A 20,758-nucleotide genomic window follows, 5' to 3' on the forward strand; every position below is an offset into this window, starting at 1 on the left:
CTCATTCTACGAGGCCACCATCACCCTGATACCAAAACCAGACAAAGATGTCACAAAGAAAGAAAACTACAGGCCAATATCACTGATGAACATAGATGCAAAAATCCTCAACAAAATAATAGCAAATAGAATCCAACAACACATTAAAAGGATCATACACTATGATCAAGTGGGGTTTATAACTGATTCACTTTGTTATAAAGCAGAAACTAACACACCATTGTAAAGCAATTATATTCCAATAAAGATGTTAAAAAAAAAAAATGGTCAGAAGACCTGAATTAACATTTTTCCCAAGAAGACATACAGATGGCAATCAGGCACATGAAAAGATGCTCAACATTGCTAGTCATCAGAGAAATGCATATCAAAACCCCAATGATATATCACTTCACACCTGTCAGAATGACTATCATCAAAAACAATGCAAATAACAAATGTTGGCAAGGATGTGGCGAAAGAGAACACTCATACACTGTTGGTGGGAAAGTAAATTGGTGCAGCCACCGAGGAAAACAGTATTGAAGTTTCTCAAAACATTAAAAAATAAAACTGCCATGTGACCCAGCAATTACACTACTTGGGTATACCTGAATAAAACAAAAACGCTAATTAGAAAAGACACATGAGCCCCAATGTTCATAGCAGCATTATTTACAATAGCCACGATATGAAAGCAACCCAAGTGTCCATTAACAGATGAATGGGTAAAGAAGATGTGGTTTATATATACAATGGAATATTACTCAGCCATAATAAAGAATGAGATTCTGACATTTGCCACAACGTGGATGGACTTAGAGCATATTGTGCTTAGTGAAATAAGTCATTGAGAGACAAATACTCAATGTTATCACTTATATGTGGAGTCTAAAAAATAAATGAATATGAAAAAACAGAAACAGACTCACAGATATACAGAACTACGGGTTACCAGGGGGGAAAGGGAAGCGGGAAGGGGCGAGATAGGGAGAGGGGATTAAGAGGTACAAACTACTATGTGTAAAATAAATAAGATACAAGAATATATTGTACAGCCTAGGGAATACAGCCAATACTTTATAATAAATTTAAATGGAGTATAATATATAAAAATATTGAATCACTATATTGTACACCTGAAACTAATATAAAATTGTAAGTCAGTTACACAATTTAAAAAAATAAAAAATAAAACAAAGCAGTTTAAACTCTTATTTATGTATTTTCATTTCCATGCAACCCAACTTAACAATAAGACAATGGATTACAGTCTACGCCTTCCTTCGATGCTTCTGAACAATTTTGAGTTGGAGACCTTTTCTCTCCCAGTCCAACTATGCTCAATATCACAAATAGTCACTTTTTTGCCTCAATCAGTGGAAAGGGATCTTTTGGCTTATCTCCTCTAAAGGAAAGAACTTAGTTTCAGGACACAAGAATCCTGGATTTAAATTTCTCATCCTGACAGCAGGAAAAACAAAACCAAAAAAATAACTATCTGACCTTAACCTGTCTGGTTTCAGTTGCCTCATGTGTAAAATGGGAATAAAGCTACTTTTTTTTCCTGACCCATATACTTTCCTGTCTTCCCTTCAAGGCTATGTTGTTTGACTCCTATATTTCACTTCACCTGTATTCCAGGACACTCTCGGGGCATTTGTGTCTGTCGTTCTGATGGAGATGTGGACGGTAATAGGTGCGCTCCTTTCAAAGAAGAAGTCATATACTTCCAACTCCACCTGTAAACAAACAATCGCATATGAACCACACATTGACCATTTATAATATAAAATACCATTATTTCTGGGCTATACACCACAGATGGAGGCAAAACTGATTCAGGTTTCTGCTGTTGCCTGATCTCATTTTTGACAACCTAATCTCATTTTTTCAGGCTGTAGGTCTTGTTCCTTAGTTTATCAGTGTTTTTAACTTTTCCTCTCTGTGAAAGAAATTCTTAACCCCAAATAAGCAAATATGCTAGACATGTTTCCCTGCATTTACTCAGAGGACTATGTCAGTCCAGCATCAGACCACTAGACCTCTCTCAAAGCAGTGGTTCTCCCCTGGCAGAGCCTCTGCAATGATTCTATGAATACCAAATAGGCTAGCAGCTTTGTCTGTCTTCCTTCTTACCTCATAATGTCTCCTCTCAGAATGGCTGCTGTTTGGTGGCTGATAAGCAATTTGCATGTCACTTAGATCTCTCCAGGTGAAGGAGGACACCGGTCTGGTGTGATCCCACAGGTGAGTCACATAGCCTTGGAGCGGGGCTTTAGTAATGTTGAACACCAGCAAGGGTTTGGGGGTCTCATCCTCTTCACAGTCCAGAACTGATGTAGTCAAAGAGGTCAGGATGAACTGATCCACTTCCAGAATAAACATGGCCATGAATGCAGCCCTTGGAATCTGATTAGGGATGCCAGCTCTGATATAGACGGGTAACCACACACTCTCTGACTTTTGAAGGAGAAAGAAAAGATGAAGGGGGAAACAATATAAATGATGCTATAAAATCAGGGTAAATAGTATGATATTTATCACAAATTTCCTTCACGCCAGACTAAATATGTGTCTTTTACTGGTGGAGCACACAGAGAACTAATGTTGGGCTCATACCTGAGGAAGCTCAGTGGCCAGAGGCAGGAGAATAATGGTATCTGTGCTGGGATCAGTCTCTAGTCCTTGTCTGCGGCAGGAAGGAATATACAAGTGCTCTCAGATGTGGAGCAAGTGGGACAGAGGGTAGGTCTAGGGTCATCCTGGACCCTGACCTTTAGGGTACATCTGTGAGAAGCCAAAGAATCTGAGCAGAAAGAACCTGGAAGTGGAAATCATATCCTAGGAGTGTCGGGAGGAATTGCAATTGACCAATAAGGCTAGAAATGTACTCTCCCAAGATGAGAGGCCTTCGCAATGGGGGATCTCCAGAGGAACCATGAAATTGCCCTGAGACTAAGAAGCAGCTTGAAACATCTGCCAGACTCAGAGAGCATGAAGTCATACTCCATCAGTGCCTGGTCAAATAAGATCTCTCTCTCCAAACTTCTCCAAACCACCCACCTCCCAGCCTGGAAGTTCAGAAACTAGTCAGCAAGGCTCAGAGAAAGAGAGAAACAGAAGAAAACAACCCCACCCCCTTCTCACTGCGTGCTGTATAAAGACAAAGGAGTGATATACTGAGACAGCACAGAGTTTACACTATTTAGTCTTCATGAGCCATTGAAAAACACATGAAGATTTATAATTTAAACAAGAATGGGGAAATTACAGTATGAAAGGACTGGTGCCGAACAATAAGACCAATTAAACCTAGAGTTAAGCCTAAATAAATGTTATTTGAAACATACTAACAAAATGGATACAAATATCAAGAGTGTACATGAAATAAAAGATGATGCAAGCAATCATAAGGTATAAAAATGATAAACTGGAACTAAAGTTGCAGATTATATTAACCAAGCCTGGTGGTGAGTAATTGCAGTGAGAAAGGATAAATAGGATCAATCCTCATAATATATAGGAAGGAGGCAAAAGACTTCATTTTTTACTTTAAATGTTAAAAACATAGGTTAAAGAATTTTTTAAATTTAGAAATAAATTTTAAAGTGGGATAAAGATTTTTCAAATAAGTAAAGATAAAGTCTACGAAAATATAAACTAGAGTGCAAGATAATTTCTTTTAACTAGCAAGAAAGCAGAAAACATGATAGAAAAAAACCCACAGATATCCATTATTACAGAAATGTAGCCTATATTCTCTTGTTCAAGACTAATATTCTAAAATTTAAATATCCAATTATATCTGCCTTACCAGAGAGGCACTTAAAATTATCTACAAAGATTAAAAGTAAAAGGATGATCCTAACTTATCATGTAAAGTTTACAGTTGTAACCATAAAAATTTCAAAGAGAGATGAATTCAAGGCAAGAAACATTAAAAAGGACAGTGTGGGCAGTTGACAGTGATAAAATGTACATGACAAAGATTCTTATAAGCATCACTATATTTAATACTATTCTAGCCAAACCAGTGGAGAAAAGAGTAGAAAAAAGAGGAATAATTATTGAAAAAGAAAGGAAAAAATTATCATCATTAGTGAAAGATGTAATTATGGTCTTTAAAAGCCCAAAGAATTGAAAAATTTTTAGAATAACTGAATTCAAGAAAGAAGCCAGACAAAAGAAGATTAGTCCAAGAAATAGCTCTCCTATCTATCATCGGTAACCAATGAGAAGAAATAGTGGAGGAAAAGAAGACTAGTCATAATAATTTTACAAAAACAAATTGTCTAGGACTGGACTTAAGTGTGCACAACTGACATGAGGAAAACTACAAACTTTACAGAAACATATCAAATATCATTTGCCTCAATGAAGTCAGATAACTTTTATCTGGATGAGACAACTCAATATGGTAAATGTTCCAATATTCCAATTCTTCCCAAAATAATTTATAGTTTTAATCCAATCCTGATAAAAATATTGAGGGGCTTTTAAAAAAAACTAACATAAATATTGAATTATTTACCTAGAACTAATAATAGGTGAGAATGGATAAGAAAATTTTGAAGAGGAAGGACTCACCGCTATGAGGAAGGACTTGCCTGTAAAATGTTAAAGTCTATTATAGACCTTTTATATTTAGAATAATATGGTACTGGCACAAGAATAGGTAGGCAAATCTAAGGAACAAAAGAGCTAGCCTTGAAATAGACACATAATATCTTTCTATACAATAGAAGACTCATCTAAAATCGATGGGAAACATGTCCATTATTCAACAAATAGTGTTGAAAATTTTGGCTACTTGGAAAAAACTGTTCTGTGTTTCACAATACGATAAAATTCATTTCAGGCAGAATAAAAAGGCAAATATAAACAGGAAAATGTTTTAAAATCTATAAGAAACTACGGGTGAACAGTCATTTAGTCACTTGATGAGGATGGACTATAGCAGCATAAAAATAATAAAATAACAAGATACAAAACTTCAAATATAGTATAAATTCAGTTCCATAAACTAACTCTGGTGTGCATGCCTCCCCACTCACTGTGTGTGTGTTTGTGTATGTGTGTGTAAGTGTGTATATATATTAAAATGGTAGAAATACCCCTGGTTTTGTTTTCTTTTTTTTCTTTCTATGCTTTTAAAAAAAAATCCTCTGCCGTTGAGCATGTTACTTTTATATCTGTTTGTGACATGCCAAATTGACTCTGGAATAGGTTAATTCTAAATAATACAGGAAGGTCATTTTAAAGGGGAAACTCCTAATAAAACTGATCTGAAAACATAAAACCCTATATCAATATACAGAGGAAAAAGAAGCAAAATCAATTAGGAAGAAAAATGGCTCTAATTTTTTTTTACAGATATAAAAAAGCATTAAAAGGGAAAGGAGTTTCACGTCAAAACAAACAGAAGACACGTACTAGTCGTTAAGAGACGTAGAGTTTAGTCTTGACTCAGCCAGGCATGTATAGTCAAGGTTCGTGATTTCCCTGGCTACCACTATAAAATAAGGGGCTTGGGCTAAGCCAATTATTTCCAAACCCTGCTGATGATCAGTTTTTTCACTAGCAAAATATGTATAGAGGTTATTACGTGTCCAACTTTGTGCCAAGTGCTTTGTAAGCATTATCTCATTTAATCCTCTTGATAAGAAGTAAGTACTACTATGCCCATTTTAAGATTTTTTAAATGAGGCATGAAGTACAAAGTCACACAGCTAGTTAACATTTGAACGAGGCAACCTGGGCCCAAAGTCATGCTCTTAACTGTTAATGTTAGACTCAAATCTATTCTTTCAAAGCTCCCCAAGTGATTTACCTGATCAGTTTGACCAGACTACCTCACGGTTTTTCCAAATCTCAATAATAAAATTCTATAATCCTGTTTACTCATTTCCTTATCATTCCGTGTTTTATTAATTCCTGTGGTAATAATGTTCAATATTTGACTGGGTCTGTTAGGAGAAATCCTAGTGAGAAGTCAGCCTGTGAAAGACGGAGGTCTTCCACAAACGTCATCTCAGATCATCTTAAATCAGCACAAAATCTGAGCTGTTTCAGCAGGTACACAGTCACCCCAGCTTCCCAAAGAAACACATTACAGCGTACATAAATTAAGAGAATAGCATGTCAAATCTCTCATACAGGCTGATTTCACTTTCTGTCATCATTTCAATGGGAAGAGATCAAAGGAAAGAAAGGGCAGGAGAATGTAAAAGAGATTGGAAGATGCAGGAAGCCCTTGGGGGGCTGTCTCCTTGACAACCCAGTCCTCCATCTCAAAGTCTGAAAGAGTGAAAATATCATCTGCTACAGCCATAAAAGTGGGACTGAGTTCCCCCTCTCTCCCAGATTCCCGTGGCTTTGCAGAGTGGGTGTGCGGACCCTCTGATTTCCTCTAACGGATGAAAAGAGGTTCTAATAAAGGAGTAAATGAAGCATCAAAGAGTAGGAGTTACAAACGCAGAAATGGGAAGCTGAAGAATACTGAAGGGAACCGGAGAAGAAAGTTAGCATGTAACCTGACCCAGGTCCTTTCTAAGTTGCTTTAGTGATGATAGAGCTACAAGAGAGCCAGAGAAGGGAAACTAGGTACTGATATTATATACAAAAGCTACTGTTTCAAGCACTTACTGGCAGAACAAGTCTGCTGTTCGCTGAGCTGTTCTACCCACAACCATACAGGAACGAGCGCGCCCCCGTGGAACTGGCTTTCTTGCTGTGGATCAGCTGGGGACACAGACACATAACCCCACAGACTCTACCTTGTATATGACTTTACTCCTGCTATCTGTGAGGTCCAGTCGGATGGAGATGTAATCAATGTGCGGAGAAGGGGGACTCAGATGTTGATATCGAAGCCCCGACAGCAAGAACTCCTCACAGCTCACTTTGAGACTTCCTATTTTCTTCAGTTCCAGGGGACATCTGCCACCTGGACACTTCAGTTCTGTTCCCAGTTCTAGAATGTACAGCAGTGAATTAAGAGAGTCACTTGTACATTAATGATTGTAAAATTTTAAAACCTATCCTCCCTCCCATGGGTACTTATTCCCTCTCACCACTCGAAGACTACTCACATGTACCCTCCAATCATTCACTGAGTAGGTTGTCATTTTCTTGAAAACCTGTCATTGCCTTTACTGAAAAGAACAGTTGACCAATTATCCAATCAGGTTCTTAACCACCGAAAGTGACCAAGAGACAATATATATAAAATGCATTTTCTGGTGCTGGACCATCTCTGACTAATAGGCTCACTGTAGGCCTTCCACCGTCCTACTCTGGTCTTTCTTTACAGCATCCACTTCCATGGTACCATCATGCCATCTCTGCTAGAATATTCTACTCACTGAAATTCACTCCCCATAGTGCTTGTCACACACTCAAATCCTGCAAAACTTTTCAGGTCGACTTAACATTTTTACTAAACCTTTCTTCAAATATTCATTGACCACCTGAGCCAACCTGCTGTCTTCCACTGAAAACCACAGTCATCTCTCCAATACACAGTCTTTTGTCTCTGTCCAACTGCATTTTTCACTCCTGCACAGTATATGATACTCACAGGCCACTTATTTTTCTAGTGGCCTTTTTGCACATTTCCCTGATGTACAAAATGGGTATCCTACTTCCTACCCTGTGAAGTCTGTGAAGACTAAAGGAGATGACTTATTGTGCATGTTTTCAGCTATAAATTTCTGTCCAAATTCAAGGTATTACTGTGATCATGATTTTCCCTCATATTTTTTGGTCTTCCCACAGTGCCTAGAACACTATTATGCATCTAGGAAGTGCCCAAAATGTGATAATTAAATGAATAACAGAAAGAACGTTATCCATTAACTCTTCCTGATTTAAACCATGGCTGCTGCCCACCAGCTCTACCTCAAACCTGCTCCAAGTCTAGTAATACTTAGTAAATTCACCAACTACTTTTGCTACCACTGCCATTGCTACCTACTATTAATAATAACAGCTGACAGTTACTGAGCACTTGCTATGAGCCAGACACTGTGTTAAGCTCTTTGTGTGTGTGTGTGATCTCATTCACTCCCATCTTTATACAACCCTATGGAACAGCCACTATCCTTGCCCGTTTTACAGAGACTTAGGTTAAATAACTCGCCTAAAAGCACACAGGGAATAAATAGCAGAGGCAGTTTTCAAGCCCGGGTTTTTCCAATTCCAAAGTCTGCACTCTTAACCACTAACTTACATTTTTCAACCAGCTACAAATTATATTAAGAAAAACTCTTTGTCATGGTAGAAGATGACCATTTACAGATCTGTCAGTTTTAGTAACATCCAGATAAGTATTAAAACATATCATACGAGACTCGGGGAAAAAACTGCGTGGCTGATCTCCACGAGGTTCTTCCGGCCGGGGCTCCACCAGAACCAGCTGGCCATGGGCTGGCAGCCGAGTTGCCACAGGGTCCAGCCTGACTGTACACTCCAGACTAGCCGTCCTCTCATAATCAAATCTGAGCAGGTTTTTATCAATGGCTCGGGACAGGCCATAGAATTCAGACACCTCCAGTACATTGTCACTCATACGGATGATGTTACAGTCTGGTTCCAGGAGATAGACCCGCAGGATAAAGGTTTCCGTGAAGGTGTCTGTCTCAGTCAATCTGTGGACAGAACAGAGCAAAGGCAATATTATTGGTGCCCAGGTACTTCTGATATTGTGTACTAACTTGGCTGGAAGCTTAAAGATTGGCTTTCACACAATCAGCGTATCAGGTAGAGTTTGGATTTTATTTTATACTCTACTCCCAACCTCTCTCTCATTTTCCCTTCTTCTCCTTACCTTGGTGACAACTCCTTTTTCTGTTACTTCCCTTTCCAATGACCCTTCTTTTAACACCTTCTCTCAAATCCATCATCGATACTGGTATTTAATGACTGCTATGAGCTCAGAGTCCCTTCTCTAGCATGTGTGCAATTTAAGAGTATCCAGCATGTATAATTTATGGACTGAGTTTTAATTCAGGAGTGAGGGGGTGAGGGGTTTCTGAAGCATCAAGGCCTTTTTGCTCTTCAGAAATGCCACTACATGAATAGTCATTTACAGTCTAGTTGGGGTGTCTGCTCAGCGCCTGGCATATAAAGGGTATTCAGCGATTGTTACCTCCATTCCCTTCATTCCCTTAGCGACTATGTTTCCTGGATACTTACAGAGACTAGCAGATATGGGTTGTCATTCTTTACTGAAGGGAGAAAATTAATGGGTGATGGGTGTGTATCAATAATGCAGCTCCTAATTGATGTGCTTTCATGATGGCCCGGGCAGATACTAAACTTTTTAAGAAGAGTATATCATTCAGTCTTCACAGGAATCTATCATAAGTGTTGTTAATCCCGTTTTACAGATAAGGAAACTGAGGCACAGGGAGGTCAAGTAGCTTGCCAAAAGGGCTAGAGACGAGGCAAGAGGGTAATAAACATGCTCTCTGATTTTCTGCCTCCAACTCCTCTGGATATTCTATTTTAAATCCTCAAGACCAGGGAAATTGACAGGTCCTCTAACTCTGCCCTTCATGTGTGCTCCTCTACCCTCCCCATCCCTTAGAAACTCAAGGAAGAAAGAAGTAGGAACAGCTAGAATTCATTAGCTTTTCCAGCCCTTCCCAGCAAACTCTTTGAAGCTAATTTGTTTTTTAACTTTAAAGTCTTAGGAAAATCCAACAGCCTTGTATGCTGATTGCATAGCTTCCTAAGGAATCCTTTGGTGCCATCGCATTTCCTGAGCACGGCGTTTGGTTCACCCCTCTCTTTCAGCACTTCTCATTCTGAATCACAGTTAGCGACCCATCTTTTGCATGAGACCATGAGAACCAGTCTATGTCTCCTCATGCTTTTGTTTCCTATGTCTAGCATGGGCCTAATCTATAGCAGATGATCATAAGTGTTTAGAGGATGATTCCCTGTGCTACAAAACTCTAGACTCATATTAGTCTAGTACTTAAGGGAAATTCATGCTGCTGTATTTTAGCCAAATACTCTTAAAAGCAACAAAAACCAAGTAAAAAACTATATAAGGCCTACTCCACCTACACTGAATTCTCAGTTGCTTCTATGAAGTGAGCAATACTATAACCATGAGCTTACTTTTTTTTTAACATCTTTATGGGAGTATAATTGGTAACAATGGTGTGTCAGTTTCTGCTGCATAACAAAGTGAATCAGCCATACATATACATGTATCCCCATATCCCCTCCCTCTTGCGTCTCCTTCCCACCCTCCCTACCCCACCCCTCTAGGTGGTCACAAAGCACCAAGCTGATCTCCCTGTGCTATGTAATTTTAAATTAACTTTTTATTTAGACATAATTCACAGACCCTAAAATTTACCTTTTTAAAGTTTATAACTCAGTGGTTTCTAGTATATTCATAAGATTATGCAACCATCATGCTCCTTAATTCCAGAACATTTTTATGACCCCCCCCAATAAAAATCCACACCCATGAGCATTCACTCCCCATTCACCCCTCCCTCAACAGCTGGCAACTGCTAATCCACTTTGCCTTTATGGATTTGCCTTTTCTAGGCATATCATATAAATGAAATTACACAATATGTGACCTTTTGTGTCAGACTTCTTTCACTTAGCATAATGTTTTCAAGGTTCATCCATGTTGTAGCACGTATCAGTACTTCATTCCTTTTTATGGCTGAATAATATTCCATTGTATGGATATACCACATCATGTTTACACATGCATCAGTTAGACTGTTTCAACTTTTTGGCATTTATGAAACATGCTGCAGTGAACATTTGTGTATAAATTTTTGTGTAAACATATCTTTTATTTCTCTTATGTATGTATGTATATTTAGGAGTAGAACTGCTGGGTCATATGGTCACTTTGTCCAACTCTATAATTGATTTTTTGAACCTTTTAAAAATATAATATGTTGAAAAATAAAAGATATTGCACTTCTAATAAATAAGCAGTTGATAATCAAAAAGAAGAATTTCATTCACTTTTGGAATATATTTTCCTCCTAATTCTCATTAAAAATTTGTAGTTTATAATCTCCATTTTTTATCATAAGTGGGGAATTGAATGACCAGAGATACCCATACAAGAACTCTAAAGGGAAACAGGAGAGGGCTAATAATTTGCCACAGAAATGCCCCAAGGAAGGTGCTATAAATAAAAGTAACTGAAAGGTTGCTACAATTCTTGCCTCACCCTCTCAGGTCTCCAGTTCCTACTGCAAATTACTTGTTTGAAATCTAGTAACTCCCATCATGATAATACCTATCCAAAGAAAAAGAAGTACACAGAGTGGTTATCTGCTAAGGAATGAACAATGCTTCTATGCTGCTTACCTGTAAAGTCTAAGCTTCACTGTGTCTTCATCAAGAATTGGGCAACCGTTGTGAGTATACTTTACTTCATTGGGAAGGAAATGGCAGTCAAAGACCTAGTTCACATGAAGAAATGGATACATATCTGTGAGAAAACTGGTACACTTTTTAATTTTTCCAGCAGTAAAGTACTGCCGGAAGAAATTATGGTCTCTTAGCATTGTGTGTGTGTGTGTGTGTGTGTGTGTGTGTGTGTGTGTGTGTGTGTGTGTTTTAACCATCACCACCTCTACCCACCCCCATGCCTATGACCATCCTGCTTATATAGCTGTGTTTTGCTTTGATAATAGATCTAAATTATGAAAATCCAAGCAGATCAGGCAGATAAAACTGGTACACTTTTTAATTTTTCCAGCAGTAAAGTACTGCCGGAAGAAATTATGGTCTCTTGTGTGTGTGTGTGTGTGTGTGTGTGTGTGTGTGTGTGTGTGTGTGTTTTAACCATCACCACCTCTACCCACCCCCATGCCTATGACCATCCTGCTTATATAGCTGTGTTTTGCTTTGATAATAGATCTAAATTATGAAAATCCAAGCAGATCAGGCAGATAAATTAAGCAGTGATTATCTCTAAATAATTATCTTTTTCCAGTGTATAGTACATTTAAAATATGGTTCCATTTTTCAAAATGTTATTTACCAACACCATAGCAACTGAGTCAGAGAGGTCTACCTCTGTGTATGTAGAAACAGGCATGCATTACCCCACATACAAACACGCTGCATTAGTTCTGTATTTTTTTCTTCTCCTTTTATTGCTTTCTTTTCCAAATAGTGTTTTTATATTTAAAAATGAAGCCACTTACTACAGACACTATTGTGGTCGATCAGAGCCAAACATGACCCACAGATGTTTCTCATTTACTTGCAAAAGACTGCTTTTATTAGTTATGTAATAGCAGAAATGACTGATGAGACAAATAACAATGTCAAGACAATTTTCTCTATTCAAACAAAATTATAATTAACTGTATCACCTCACTCAGAACTACTAAGGAAATTGCTAATTGTTATATTCTGGGAGTCATACTTTTTAAAAGAAGAGTTTTCTCTTCCATTCACACCATGACCCTCACTTCTGCCCTATCTGACTTGGTAGAGTTCTAAGAAATACCCTCAAGGTATTCACATATCATCATTGTTGAGTTCATGCTATTTAGCCTGTACCTTGTTACAGCCTCAAACATTTACAAACAACATAATCCTCCCTGAGAAGACTTTCTCACTAATACAAATGATCTTTTCCTACAGACATCTTTGGTTCCTCTTTTTAATTGACAACAAGGAAGGAGATAAAGGAAAGACCTTTCCCATATCATTGACAAATAGTCACTGTAATAAAGAGACAATCTGCTTTGTTAAAAGAAACATCTGTTTTATGTTTCATAATATGTTTTCCTTTTATAAAAGGCGACAACCATAATTCATAAATTTACTAACTAAAACAAAGGAGAGCTAAATCCTTTTCTAATTACTGTCTAGCTTTGTTTTTTTCCACTTCAACTGCTTTTCAATTACAATTTATAATTAAATTGTCACACATTCCTAACTCATTACTCACTTTAATGACAGCAAACTGGTTCAAACTAGAGATATTTTCTTACTTCTGCATTTCCTATTCAAAAGAGCAAGCTCAGTGCTAAACGGGGGTGCTTTTCCACCCAGGAAATTTCTTGCTTTGGGTCAGGTGTGAGAAGTACTGTGACTGGGTAAGTCTTGTCCTAAAACATGAGGAAAACATATTGCCATCGACCTTCTCTAATTGACTATCTCGAGAAGGTTATCGAAACAGAAGGTACTCGTGTGCACCAAGTGAAATCCCTTTCCAAATATCCAATAGGAAAATGAACCTGTTGGTCCTAAGACAAATTCAGTAATGGAATGAAAACACTGTGAACAGGTGTTAAACAAAACATTTTCTGTACAACTCACATGAAACGGTTCATTACACAGCAGGGTGTTGTTAATACAGTCATCTCGCTAGGAATGGGCCCAAATAAGCCTGCTTTCAACTTACTAGTAAGCTCTATTAAAGAGTAATGTTTAGGCTGTGTGTGTGTGTGTGTCTGTGTGTGCATAATTGGCTTGGCTATGCTTGGCTGTGCTTAATTTCAAAAACTCCATAAGAAATAAATCCCTGGGGAGAACTGCATCAACCTAGATTTAGTACAGCTACATATTGCAAAAAAGCAGTTTTCACTTAGGGATTTTGTTTTTGTTGAAATTATCATAATGAAAAAATAGGAAGATCACCAGGAGGTTTGAGAAACAAAGTTTTCCGGACATACAGATTTCATGATAGTACACAGTTCTCATATTTGACCAAAAGGCAACGAAACTCCACATTTAATGGACTCCTTTCCACAGAATAACTTTTAGCAGCTATATATCACATGTTTACTTTAGATGATATAAATCTGTTTGAGATGTCAGATGTACCTCTGGATAGACATACACTAAACATTATCTTTTAATCAGCACATTAGGGGACCCTTTGGGGATGTTTGGAGCCCTGCCCCTTTGCCTTGCAATGCAGACTTCCCTAAATCAGATATGTTGTTTCTGTTCCACATTGTCTTTCTAGTTATGGATTTTTGCCAGAAATTCGAGAAAGTTTGAAAATGAGACAACTTAGAGATCTATCACAACACTTGACCCTTGTGACCAAATAAATGTTTTACCTAGTTCTAGTCACGTGGATCCCTTTTTGCTCTCCAGTGCCTCAGAGCTAGCCACATGGTGAAGACCATTAAAATATCACTGAAAATGATGATATTTTTCATTACTCTCATAGAAAGTGCTATATGAAGCACTTTAGAAGTCATAGGCTATTTGGGATGGGGAGAGGATATCCCCAGAGGCTGGTTTAAGTAACAGGAGATCCTCCCCAAAATGCTTTCCAAGGAGGGAGAATCTGGTGAATAATAGGCCTTTGGTTTTGCATGCTTGGGGCCAGAGCTTAATACAGTTGGACCAAAGATTACCCCAGTGCGCTACAAGGAGGAATTTTTCCTCTCTTCTTACCTCACAAAATATATTCAGCCTTACTTCTAAATAAATGTTGAACACATTTTTTTAATATATTGATTGGAAGGGTTACCAAATTATCAGTTCGTCAGTCTTTATAAGGCATCCACCTTTTTCCATGTAGCCCTGGGTCTCTGCTCTGTCAGGGATCCCAGACATCTAGGATTCGGGTCCTATTTTGCTGCTCCCCAAAACACCAAGGATTTGCTTTTGACCCCAGTGCCTGTAGTTAGGGCTCCACTGCCTGCTGCTGAGCCTATTCATGTCACCTACTCATCACATTTAGTGCATTGGGGCTCCAGACATGAGCTATCCCAGGCGTCTCCTTTTTCCCTAACTTATAGGTGCCAATCAAACACACTTTCCAGCATAAGTTATGTTGGGAGAAAGTGGGGAGATGTTGCAATTACCACACAAATGGGAATACCAGGGTGAGCTGGGGCCATGAGCACATACTAACATTTTTTAGATGCCCATCTGAAGCTCATTGACTGACAAAAGAAAAACTCACAGGAAACTGGAGGGAGACATTTAGTCACAGTCACATGAGCCATACTCCCAATGTGAGAGCCTGCCACAGCATTCCGATGTGTTTCAGAATCAGACTATAACTGTAAGGGAAGTAAAGGAAATGTCTAGGGATGTCAATCTGAGCTAGCATCTATCTCAGTCTCTTTAGTTCATCTTTATGACATCTAATACCACTTTTGAATAAGCCGATGGAATATTTTTTTAGCCAAATAGAGAGGAAGAACCTTAGTGCTCACACTTCAGCCAACAGAAATGCTGTATTTTGCTAGGAGCAGGAGCCACACCCAGCGTTGAATATTCTTAAAACTGTTTGCCTTGAGAAGAAAGTTAAACCACAGTAGGAACAAGTAATAAGACCAGAAGCAATTTTCTATTGTGTATAGAGATAAGCCCTTTAAGCAGATGTATGATAATACAGACTTCCCTAAACCCAGTGAATTAGAGGGTAACTCCACCCTACAAAAGGATTGAGCACGGAACACCCTTAAATGACAAGGTCTCCATGGTTGTGATTCAACGGGAAAAAAATTTTATGAAGACATTTTTGAAGAACAATGAATATTTAAAATGAAGTGTCTTCATATATCTTTTCCAGATCTCTTCCCTTACTCAAGGGAATGTTCAAGGGATGGTAATAGATAAAAATGTCTTCGTGTTTAACTTTTGCTATTCTGCAGTCACAAATGTGTCCTAAAGATGTCCTGAAACCCTGATATATTATCCAAAGGCACTCTGGCTGTGGGTGAGATAATTTGGGGGCAGGAATAGTCCCATAAAGACTGACCATGTCACACCACACAGGAGACTGCCCACTCCAACCCGTTTTCATTCTCTCTCCCTCTCCTTTACCTCTCTCTCTCTCTCTCTCTCTCCCTCGCTCTGTTTTTTTCTCTCTCTCCCCTAAGATTCTCATAGAGCGGTCATATACCTAAAATAAGAAGTATGTGATTCCCTTACCATTATGACTTTTCCTGGGTGATTAGCTGTTTTATAAGGTCAAAGAGCTGGTAATATTTACACAAGTTTTCGTCAATAAGAGAGGATAAATTGGAAAGACTTGTCAATTTGGTGCATTACTAATTTTAAAAATGCAACCATCCATATCTGTTCGAACCAGCCTTCCTCCAGAGGGGTTGACATAAACAGGAGTAACTCCTGTTGGTTTCAAGGCTGTAATCCACAGTCAGCCAAGAACATTCAAAAAACAGGTTTGACCAATCTCAAATCATTACCTCGTACACCTGAAAATAATGTTATATGTCATTATACCTCAAAAAAATTTTTTTAACAGGTTTCACCTTGCATAGAAAAAACAGTGCAGTATTATGCCCGCTAACTGCAACTCCACCGTTTCAAATTTGAACGTCTTACAACACTCACCTCTGGCAGCTTGAAGGAAGAGCTTTATCTCTCTCTCTCTCTCTCTCTCTCTCTTTCTCCCCCCCTCCCCCTCCCTAACATTCTCACACACTCTCATTCATACACACTACTAAATAGCAAATCTCGGATATGACCTACCTGTGGAGTGAGTTTTCCAACCCTCTGGGTTATTGGCTCATTCATCACAACTTCCACTTTGCAGGCATCTTTCTCTTTGGGGATGGCGAACTTCAGGTCATCCTGAGACAGGAAAGCGGAGCTGCCCTTCGTTACCCTGACCCCTCGGTTAACACGGATGAGGGTGGGGCTGGCCCAGCCTGGAAGCAGCCTCAGCAGCAGCAGCAGGGCACTGAGCCCACCCCAGCTTAGAGAGCTCATGCCGACAGGGGCCAACTCGTTTCCATCCACCAGTGAAATCCCTTCAACAAAGGAGGCCTTCTGTGCTTTCTCCGGGGGTGTCAGCTCATAGTACAAGGGGCAGGGCAAGGGGTCCCGACAATGTGCCCCAAGATCTTAACACGTCCCTTTCATTTCAAACTCAGACAAGGAGGTCTTTCAGGCAGTCCCAGAGCTTTTAATAAAACTCGCTGATCACTCCTGACAACGCCCGGCAAGAGTAATGTGCCTCCCAAGTGCTTTTTTAATCCTGCAAATGGGACGAGGAGTTGGAGGAAAGTGAGAGAGAAACCAAAAGGTTTATGTGGCTTATTCAAAAGACCCCCACCGACAAAGGAATCTTTCAACCAGCCTGTAATTTCAGCTAAATTAAAAACAAATAAACTAACTTGACCTCCAGGGGCATCTGAAAGGCAATGCAGCCATTTCATTCCCCGGCGGTAACTCCTGCTTCCGGACTCAGCGGGTCCCAACCGGGACGTCAGTTGTGTGGTCCGACAGGAGGCAGCCCGCCCCTCAGGGCCAAGGGCAGCGTTTGCTCCTCTGCGTTCAGAGAAAATTGTTGAACTCTTTGCTTTTGTCTTCTCACTTGATAAATGAGGACTGTAACCTCATTTGTGCAAGAGAGCTGATAGAACTACTTGCCCACTGTTTGAAAACATGATTAATTCTAAATCAGTGCTACCCACTCAAAAAAAAAAAAGGCTTAATAATTTGTCACATGGGCACAATTCTGACTTTGCTGGGCAATGAAGACACCTAAGAAACGCTTGAGTGGAAACTGGAGAAAAGATATTTTTTCTAACTGAACATTTGGGGTTTTGTTTAGGTGTAACAAGGACTAGGAATCCGGTAATGTAGCTTCAACATACACAGCTAATGACATGGCATTTGTACATGCATTTATACATCATCTACAATGCTAATTATATAGAAAGTATAGAATTTGCACAAGTGAAGTCTTTTTTTCTCTTTTAACCACTTAGAATTTCATGATTATTTCTCTGTATCCTGTAGGAACAGAAATGATTTTATCCAAAGTGCAAGGTATTGAAATATATCTTTAATTCCAAGATATGATTAGGTGAACCAATCATCTCCACGATTAGTTATCCATGATAAACCATAATGGTGGTTTATTATGCCCATTGGAAGGTCTTGCATTTTCATGATTTTAATGATTTCTGCACATGGATACTGAAATGTCTGTCAGAAGGTGTAGACAAAAATGCCACTATTGCCCACCTCTAATATATTAAGGGAAGGCTCATTCTCTTGTCCCTGTTTGAAACCTTTCACTTTTGAGCCAGTGCGTGACATGTCACCTAACACCTGGGGGCGGGCGGGTGCACACTTCACAGAGCAGCCTCTTTTTTATGGTGTCGGTCCCCAAATAAAACAGTCCCATCCTCCCACACTGACCGTGTTACCCACACTCAGGTTGAATTAGGTTGGCTTGTTTGGGCAAGAATGCAAACCTGCTTGTTGAACTTTCACAACTTGTTTCCATTCACCTTTGGCATCTAAGAGCATTCAAAAAAGCAGCGCTTTCACAAAGAAGAGAAGCAACAGGGTGGGTAGGCATCACCCAAAACTGAGAGATAAGAGAAAAAACTTGGCTTTCTGAGATTTAAATGAATTAAATTAACCCATAAAGGCTGCAAGGACTGTATACTCTTAGGCGTTCTTCTCATCTCCCTTCTTCTCCTTTGCTGCTTCTTCCTAGAATCCCTGACTTTTTCATGTTGGGGAGCCTGGGGTCCAGTCCTGGGACCTGTGTTTTGTCTACCCTCACTCCCTAGCGACCTCGTTCTTCCTTTTTTTTCATGGATTTATCTTTATGCTTCTCTCCCTCTTGTTACCCAGATTGAGGAGGCTGCCCTGCACATAAAAAAGAGAGCCACACCTCAGGCTAGCAGAGCTGTGAGCCAGAAGGAGCCTGGGTGTTTGGGACGTTTGCAAAGTGAACTCACCACACCAGCCTACTCTGCCAGAATTTTACATGGCAAAGAATGTAAACTTCTTTCCTGTTTAACCTACTGTTAAACAGGAAAGACGGCATTTTTGTCTACACCTCTGACAAATATTTCAGTATCCATGTGCAGAAATCATTAAAATGAAAATGCAAGACCTTCCAATGGGCATAATAAACCAGTGTAACTTTACACTGTTAATAACCACCTTATTCTTCAAGTTTTTCTGTTAATTTTGTTTAGTCACAAATCAGGTAAATATTTTAACTTCTTTCCTATAGCATATGGGGAAATAGCTCATTCTCTAATTATAGCAAAGTCAGTCCTTAATGAGCAGATAAGGTCAAAGACCAAGATTCTAATGTTCATCTACCAGGAAGAGACAAGAGAGAAAGAAAAGGAAATCTATTTCTGTGGCTCCCTGTGCCACAGTGATATGGGAAGGGAAGACCTGAATCTGAAGATCTGGATTCTAACCCTGGTTTTTCTGCACATCTGTTTTCTCTTTCAAAAATGGGGCCATCCGTCTTGCCTGTTCCAGTTCCCCTGTGAGGCCAAATGAAATAGTCCATGTGGAAATATTTTCTTAATTACAAAGCCCCGTATAAATGTAATGTTATTATTACAAAATATGTCAAAGGAATAAGAGAGTAAAGCTTGTCTCAAGAAAAGCAGAATGGCAGGACCTGGTCCTGGATGAAGCGGGCAGAATTAGGTTCAGTAAAAGTCAAAGTGTGTTTTAATGACATTCAGAATTTCTCTTTTTCTTCCTCACAGTCTTAAAACAGGAGGTCGAAGTAAGAAACTGAACGCTAATATTTCAGAAACAACCTGAAGCAACACTGCTGGGAGGTAAAGAGTGCAAGAGTAACAATTTCTAAGTTGAAAATCAAACAAAACTCAGCCTTCAATCAACTGGGCTACCAAATTAGGTGCCATAAAGATCAAAAAAGAGTATGCTTTATTTGTGTTTTATTTACATTCTAATTTTGTGCTTGCATTTTTCTCTTGGTGTTAGGAAATGCCAAGTATGTAGACATTCCATGGAAAATATTGCTCTGATTTTTCACATGAAGAAGGTGGCAGTGGAGGGGAAAGAGGAAAGGATTTGGATGAACAGAGAGGGAAAAGGCAAAACAAAAAAACAAAAACCACACAGAACAATAGCAATGGAAATCAGGATTCTTAGCAATGGAAATCAGGATTCTAAGTCAAACAAGATTTCAGATCATGATGGATTTGTTTATCTCCACCAAAGAAGATGACAGAATTGTCTTGGTTCTGGTACAAAATTACAATGTCCAGAGGCAGCCAACATTTACTTGACAACACCCTAGTGGGAAACCTAACACATGTTGAGAACTCTGTTTCTTTAATCCCAACATAGGACCAAGTCAGATCCTCAGAATCCAGCTGTCTGTAGCTTGCTCTCATTACTGATGTGGGCAGCCACAGCGTCAGCAGAATCAGTGGGAGCTCTGGAAGGGGAAGTAGAAAGGTGGCCAGATTCTACATGGGAGCTTGTAAACCAACTGACTTTTAGCCACATGGGACTTAATTTGATGCTGCAATAGAAACAAATCCTGTCTGCTTGCTTGTGTGATTCAGCTGCTTCTCAGCATTTCACAATCCTCACGTCATCCTGCAAATCAGTTATGCTCTTACAGGCCATTTCCCACCCTTGCCTTTTTTCTTCATGTGGAAATCATGTATTCGAAGGATATCTCTACAAGCCAACAAAAATGTGAAAAGATGTCTTGGAAAGTGGAAAACCATCCTGCTCTGAGTTCTTCCTTATAAAAATTCAAAAAGTTTTCTTTCTTACTAAATTCCTGAACAGAAGAAAATGATTCAGTAACATTTCATCTGGTAGAGCTGAGCTGGTTTTTATTCCATAATTACACGTTCAGTTTAACCGCAGGAGGATGTATTCTCCATGCTGATATAAACATGGTACTCCTGTCATTTATCTTAGGTAATCTGTGCACAACAGGAAAAGCAGGATCCCAGCTGTCCTCCCAGACTCTCTCTGCAATGGAACTTCTTGATGGTCAATGTTAACGATGTGCCCT

At 39.1% G+C, this 20,758-nt stretch overlaps 1 protein-coding gene across 1 annotated transcript in view; it reads right to left on the reverse strand.

The window, feature by feature from the left end:
* The window catches only part of FREM1 (FRAS1 related extracellular matrix 1), a 236,311-nt gene that overhangs the window by 138,505 nt on the left and 77,048 nt on the right, over positions 1-20,758 (reverse strand). Inside the window, exons 3-8 of the mRNA XM_055087212.1 lie at positions 16,456-16,963; positions 11,341-11,435; positions 8,329-8,630; positions 6,759-6,955; positions 2,119-2,442; positions 1,613-1,721 (exon numbers count right to left, since the gene is read on the reverse strand). Of these exons, the coding sequence (XP_054943187.1) occupies positions 1,613-1,721; positions 2,119-2,442; positions 6,759-6,955; positions 8,329-8,630; positions 11,341-11,435; positions 16,456-16,695 (1,267 nt within the window). The 5' untranslated portion in view covers positions 16,696-16,963. The remainder of the gene's footprint in view (positions 1-1,612; positions 1,722-2,118; positions 2,443-6,758; positions 6,956-8,328; positions 8,631-11,340; positions 11,436-16,455; positions 16,964-20,758) is intronic.

Source organism: Physeter macrocephalus, chromosome 9, assembly GCF_002837175.3.
Source record: "Physeter macrocephalus isolate SW-GA chromosome 9, ASM283717v5, whole genome shotgun sequence".
Classification (NCBI taxonomy): domain Eukaryota; kingdom Metazoa; phylum Chordata; class Mammalia; order Artiodactyla; family Physeteridae; genus Physeter; species Physeter macrocephalus.